The 7,530-nt window shown below is 38.3% G+C and overlaps 1 protein-coding gene across 1 annotated transcript; it reads left to right on the plus strand.

Moving 5' to 3' along the window:
* The first annotated feature begins 1,602 nt into the window (after window positions 1-1,602).
* LOC106089601 (maltase A1) lies at window positions 1,603-6,918 on the plus strand. The gene is made up of 4 exons (XM_059370415.1): window positions 1,603-1,794; window positions 2,434-3,461; window positions 6,230-6,714; window positions 6,777-6,918. Exons 1-4 carry the CDS (start codon window positions 1,647-1,649, stop codon window positions 6,880-6,882), a joined length of 1,767 nt encoding a protein of 588 aa, XP_059226398.1. The 5' UTR covers window positions 1,603-1,646; the 3' UTR covers window positions 6,883-6,918.
* Window positions 6,919-7,530: the final 612 nt, after the last annotated feature.

Below are 7,530 nucleotides of genomic sequence, written 5' to 3' on the forward strand. Positions count from 1 at the left end.
CAAGAAGTCAAATCGGTAGATCGGTCCATTTGGGAGCTATATTCAAATCTGAACCGATATGGCCCTTTTGCAATCCCCAATGACCTACATCAATATTAAGTATCTGCGCAAAATTTCAAGCGGCTAGCTTAACTCGTGCGCCCGCTACGTGATTTCGACAGACGACGGTTACACGGTCGGTCGGACATGACTAGATCGACTCAGAACGTCGGGACGATCAAGAATATATATACTTTATAGGGTTATAGACGAATTTTCGTCGAGGTGTTACAAACGGAATGATTAGATTATAATACCACCATCCTATGGCTGTGGGTATAAAAAACGAAAAAACTTTTATAGCCACCACCGAAGAATGGGGTTATATATTCATTTCGTCATTCCGTTTGCAACACATCGAAATTTTCATTTCCGACCCTATAAAGTATATACATTCTTGATCAGCGTAAATGTCTAAGAAGATCTAGCCATGTCCGTCCATCTGTCTGTTGGAATCACGCTACAGTCTTTAAAAATAGAGATATTAAGCTGAAACTTTGCACAGATTCTTTTTTTTGTCCATAAGCAGGTTAAGTTCGAAGATGGGCTATATCAGACTATATCTTGATATAGCCCCATATAGACCGATCCGCCGATTTAGGGTCTTAGGCCCATAAAAGCCATATTTATTATCCGATTTTGCTGAAGTTTTGGGACAGTGAGTTGTATATGGACCTTCGACATCTTTCTTCAATTTGTCCGAGATCAGTCCAGATTTGGAAAAAGCTGCCATATAGACCGATCCTCTGACTTAGGGTCGTAGGCCCATAAAAGCCATATTTATTATCCGATTTTGATGAAATTTGGGACAGTGAGTTGTTTTAGCCCCTTCGACATCCTTCGTCAATTTGGCCCAGATCGGTTCATATTTGGTAATAGTTGCCATATAAACCGATCTCTCGATTTAAGGTTTTGGGCCATTTACAATCCGATTTCACTGAAATTTGACACAGTGACTTATTTCAGGCTCTTCGACATCTGTCTTGTGTATGGTTCAGATCGGTTTATTTTTAGATATAGCTACTGAAAAGACTAATATTTTGTTATACTCAATTGATCAATGACTTGTACTTATAAGTATTTGGTCCAAATCGGAACATATTTCGATATAGCTGCTATGGGGCTTCAGGTATGCTTTTGTCACCCAATTTGACGAAAGGTGGTTTACATATATACCCAAGGTGGTGGGTATCCAAAGTTCGGTCCGGCCAAACTTAACGCCTGTTTACTTGTTCATTATAATAACAACATGTCCGCCTATGACGCTGAACAATTGACGTTCATATTTTTCATATATTTCATAATAATTTTATTAAATTTCCACTTCACACATTTAAAAATGTTTATTTAATTGTGTTTCTCCTATAGCCAATACTTAGATTCCAAATGAACATTTTGTTGACAATGCAATTGTAATTTGTAAATAACAAAAAACTAAAATCAGATAAAACATTTCCCAATAGACCTAAATGGTTATAAAAGTAACTGTTTTCCCTACTAAACTTTATTAGTTTTTATTGACAAGTGTTTACAAACGGCAGTGTGCAAATGTAGAGGAGAAAAATAAAAAGAAAATTATTAAAATATTATAAAAATAAAACTTAATAATGAAGTTATTTGCAAGTGCCATAGTTATAGTGATTGCCTTGGCCAGTGATTGTTGGGCCAAGGATTGGTGGGAAAATGGCAACTATTATCAAATATATCCACGATCCTTTCGTGACAGTGATGGTGATGGCATTGGAGATTTAAATGGTGAGCCATGGAGTGTAAAAAAGTGTTTTGGAAAAAAATAAAAAAAAGAAAGGGCTCTTCTAAATTTAAATAAGAAAAGAAGAATTAAAGATAAATCTTAAAGTTAAGAATTTTCTTCAGGAATGTTCAACGTATGTATTTAAAAAGAAAGGACCGGATCGTAAGAGACTGTAGAAGTTATATGCTAAGATATAGAAGGATAAATCATCCTACATAACATACAGTGGGATAAGATCAACAAAAACTAGTAAAAAATCTTCAGACTTGGCAGCCCGAACAATTTTTGATAGGCTAAGTTGACCAGCTTTATGGACCCATTGCCACATCATCTCGTTAACCCACCTTTCACTATTCAAAATGTCAAAGAATGGAGATAACTTTACCCTTTTTCAAACCGTTGATTTTTGTTACTAGTATTTTGGTCACAACCCACTGTGTGACCTAAGAATATGGGCTATTTTACTACCAATAAATAGCCTTAGATCCTTAGATCTCAACTAAATAGTGATTTAAACCCTCTGCTACACAGATAATGTTATACCACTTATACCCTATATTAATGATCTGACCTTGGGTTCCCAAAGTTAACCCGATGAAGATAGACAACCTTATTCACCTCCTTTCTACCTTCTCTTACAGGTATCACCGAAAAACTTCAGTATCTCAAGGATATAGGCTTTACTGCCACCTGGCTATCGCCCATATTCAAATCTCCCATGGCTGATTTTGGCTATGACATCTCCGACTTCTATCAAATACATCCCGAATATGGCACCATGGAAGATTTTGAGAGAATGATTAAGAAAGCCAAAGAGGTTGGAATAAAAATTATTCTCGATTTTGTACCCAATCACTCCAGCGATGAGAATGAATGGTTTAGAAAATCCGAAGACAATGATCCCGAATATCGTGATTTCTATGTTTGGCATAATGGAAAGATTAGCTCACTAACTGGCGAACGTGAGCCACCCAGCAATTGGTTGAGCGCCTTCCGTTACAGTGCCTGGCAATGGAGCGAAAAGCGACAGCAATATTATCTGCATCAATTTGCCATTAAACAGCCTGACTTGAATTATCGCAATCCCCATGTGGTGGAAGAGATGAAAAATGTCATGCGTTTCTGGTTGGGCAAAGGTATTGCTGGCTTTCGCATAGATGCGGTGCCTTTCCTATTCGAAAAAGACCTGGGATCCAACAACAACTATCTCGATGAACCGGTCAATGAAAATTGTCCTGATCCTAATGATTACTGCCATCTGCATCACATCTATACCAATGATCAACCCGAAACATTCGATATGGCCTATCAATGGCGTGCTTTGGCGGATGAGTTTAAAAGAGAACATGGCGGCGACACTCGCATACTGATGACCGAAGCCTATACCAGTTTTGAAAATATCATGAAATTCTATGGTGATGGACTGCGAAATGGTTCGCACATTCCCTTCAACTTTGATTTTCTATCGAGTGAACTCAATTACTCAAATGCCCAAGAAGTTGTGGATCACATTAAGAAATGGATGGCGGCTATGCCCAAAGGTGTCCATGCCAATTGGGTATTGGGTAATCATGACAATCATCGTTTGGCCTCCCGTTTGGGTGTCAATAGGGCAGATCTCTTTAATATATTGCTGCAGACATTGCCAGGAAATGCGGTAACCTATAATGTAAGTACCAGGAAAAACCAGTAAGGATGGGCTAAATTTAGGCACAGCAGACCTTTTGATAACCTACACTATTCACAGGAGTGGTCTTAAAAATTAAAGTTTATCTAACTTTGATATGAAGATTTTTGACTTAAATCCATTCATATTGCGGGATTCATAGAGGTAATCGTTGTGCAAAATATTGAAATGATCAATGCGAGAGTTGGGAAGATTTTTTATTTTATAATAATAGGGTTAATAAACATTTAGTCATTCCGTTTGCACCACATCCTAGTCAGAGAACTGCATGAGACCCAAAATTTGGCACTCAAGAGCCAAAGCAATTGTCTGTATCGCATGCCACATAAAAAAAGTTAGCTAGAAACACACGCACAAATACAATAGAGTAAGAGATGCGCGAATGTTTTAGTAATCGCTTAGTGGATTTTCAATTTGGTCGACGGACATCGTGTGTTGTTTGCAAATGAACACAACGTAGATGAGTGTCATATGAATCCAAAGCAAGCAGAGGAATGAGACATCAAGTTTTGTTGAGCGGTTATTTTTTTGAACTTTTTTTAATTTTTGGATTGGAATTGATTTTAACGGTGACGTACATGCTATCTGTCTCCGTCTGTTCAAAAGTGACTGACTTAGACTCTAAACCCAATCAAAGAGTCAGCGTAAAATTGTTTACATACATTTTACCGTAGCGCAGAGGTTAGCATGTCCGCCTATGACGCTGAACGCCTGGATTCGAATCCGGGCGAGAACCATTTGGTATGGCAGCCATGTAAAAACTTCTCCACAAAAGAGGTGTTGCAATGCGGCACGCCGTTCGGACTCGGCTATAAAAAGGTGGTCCCTTATCATTGAGCTTAAACTTAAATCGGACAGCACTCATTGATATGTGAGAAGTTTGCCCCTGTTCCTTAATGGTATGTTCGATATCCATGCGTCTGTCCATCTGGCCGTCGGTCAGTTGTAATCGCTCTGCAGCATTCAAAAATTAAGATATTGCGCTGAAAATTTTCACAGATTCGCATTTCTTCAATACAGGTATTCAAAAATTAAGATATTGCGCTGAAATTTTGCACAGATACGCATTTCTTCAATGCAAGCTAATTTCTTGAAGAGGCTAAATCGGATCATATTTAAAAATAGCTGTCTTATAGACCGTTCTGCCGATTTAGGGTCCTAAGCGCATAAAAACAGCATTTATTATCCGATTTTGATTATTTTTGGGATCGGACCAAATTTGAATATACGTAGTTGACATTTTGACTGATCTGCCTACATGGGTTCTTAAACCTTCGATACACAAACATTTCGATTGTCATATTTATGCGATGAGGTCCCAGGGGACGGCAGTAGTTATTACGTCAAAATTTTGCATCTACTGATCTGAGCGGTATAAAATGTATTAGACATTTGTAGAGGAGAACATAGCCTATCCTTTACTAATACAGGGTGCAACTCAAGGTGTCACATTTGACCAACTTTCAACTCCAACATTCTGAGGGCTATAACCTTAAAACCAATAAGCCGATTTACGTGATTTCTTTGCAAAGGGGCAAGCTGATGAGGCCCCTGGCACAGGTCGAAATCGCGGTCCTTGCAGCAAGCCCCCAATACCATATCGAATTGATGATATATTTAGCGCGACAAATAAAACACGTTTTTCAAAATTTTGTCCAGATCGAAACAAAATTTTGGAGAACTTTATCTAAATCTGAATCGATTTTTATGAAACTTTGCCCACGAATGTATCCGCATGTTCTGGTGCCAAGCCAAGGGGCAAATAGCTTCCTCTATGATGGACCCCAGAACAGATTGGTCTAAAGAAGGACTGTTGAGAACTCTTCAGTGCAAATGTCACGAGGGCACCACACGATTGGGACATCTATAAGGCTGATCTAAGAAAATATAAGGGCGAGCTGAGAAAGGCTCAGCACAAATCCTGGATAGAATTCTGTAACTCCGTGGAAGATACATCTAACGTTTCTAGGCTAAGGAAAATTCTGTCCTCGAAATACGGTCCAAATCAGTCTATTACCTAATATAGCACCCATGTAAAGCGATATTTCGATCATCATTGTGCGGTTCCTAGAAGCTTTAACTTTTGCTGGTTTGGCAGAAGAATTAAATATGCCCTTTAACTAAATTTATTATACCCTCCACCATAGGATGGGGGTATACCAATTTCGTCATTCTGTTTGTAACACCTCGAAAAATGCGTTCGAGACCCTATAAAGTATATATATTCTTGATCGTCATGTCATTTTAAGTCGATCTAGTCTGTCCGTCCATCCGTACGTCTGTCTGTCGAAAGCACGCAAATTTTCAAAGGGTAAAGGTAGGCGCTTGAAATTTTCAACAGATACTTTTTATTAGTGTAGTCCGTTTGGGATTGTAAATGGGCCAAATCGGTCCATGTCTTGATTTAGCTGCCATATAAACTGATCTTGGGTTTTGACTTCTTGAGCCTCTAGAGAGCGCAATTCTCATCCGATTTGGCACACATTTTGTACAACGGCTCCTCCCATGGCTTTCAACATGCGTGTGCAATATGGTCTGAATTGATCTATAGCTTGATACAGATCCCATATAAAACGATCTCGCGATTTCGCTTCTTGAGCCCCGAATCGGACTATAACTTGATATAGCTGCTCCTCCGTCCTTATGCATTATACTTTGTTTGCCTAAAACCAGATACTGCGAAGGGTATATAAGATTCGGCCCGGTCGAAATTAGCACGCTCTTACTTGTTTTTCTTTATTTAATTACAGGGTGAGGAGTTAGGTATGACCGATGTCTTTATCAGCTGGGAGGATTCTGTCGACCCTCAGGCCTGTAATGCCAGCCCTGAAACGTATTATGCGGTATCACGAGACGTAGCTCGTACCCCCTATCAATGGGATGCCTCCAATTTGGCCGGCTTCACCACCGGCGATCACAGTTGGCTACCGGTTGCTGCCAATTATACCACTGTCAATGCTTTGGCTCAATTACGTGCCCCACAATCGCACTTGCAAATCTTTAAGAAATTAGTGAAACTACGCAAAGAACCTTCTTTTCAAGATGGTGAACTAAAAATACAGGCCATTGAGGATGATATTGTCATTTATTCGCGTGAAAAGAAAGGCAGCGACCTATATGTGATTGTCTTGAATTTAGGCACTCACGATAAAACCATTAACATTAATAAGTATTACGATATGGGCAAAAAGGCTGAAATAATAACAACATCGATGCAATCGAAAATGGTTGATGGGTAAGTATGTTTTTTTAGTCTCTTTGAAGTTGTTTTTAAACGAGGTTTTTATTATTTTCCAGTCAAGTAATCGATCCCACTCAATTTGTGGCCCAGGCTGAGGTGGGAACTGTTTTGGTTCAAGTTTTTGATATACATGGAAGATATTATCATTATGATACTGTATAAGAAATTAATTTAAAATAAAATTTTATTTTTAATAGATACCAAGATATGATTTATTATTATTTTATTCTTGTTAATAAAGACTGACTGCTATGACTTTTATGATATGATCTGACTGCTACGACATATTTTATTGCCTTAAAAAGGTCATACAAATCCTAAGATCATAAATAAATGGTATTACCGACTACTGCCAATGTTTCTTCCATAAATTGGTTACTCATTACCATTTGCCTCAAAATCTTTAAACAAATAATGTCTTATCAATAAACAACCTTATCAATTACTTTCGATAATCTTAGTCTCATGTTGCAGATGACATCCCAGAGTGCAGTATCAGTAGTCATAATTTTCCATAAAGACTCAATGATGTATTTATGAGCAAGACATTATTTGAAGATAGAATGAAAGACATGGTAAATAGAGAAGAGTTATAAATGCAAACATTTATCACCACTACCATGGTAGACCATAGAACTTGTTGGTTTAGAGAAGACGAAAGCCACAAGGGCACCACAGAAATGGGAAGTCAATAAGGCTAAGTTAAAACAAGTAATAAAAAGGCATTAAGTTCGGCCGGGCCGAACTTTGGATAGCCACCACCACGGGTATATACAATATGTAAATCCCATTTATGTCAGATATATCCAA

The sequence above is a fragment of the Stomoxys calcitrans genome, chromosome 5 (assembly GCF_963082655.1).
Source record: "Stomoxys calcitrans chromosome 5, idStoCalc2.1, whole genome shotgun sequence".
Lineage (NCBI taxonomy): Eukaryota > Metazoa > Arthropoda > Insecta > Diptera > Muscidae > Stomoxys > Stomoxys calcitrans.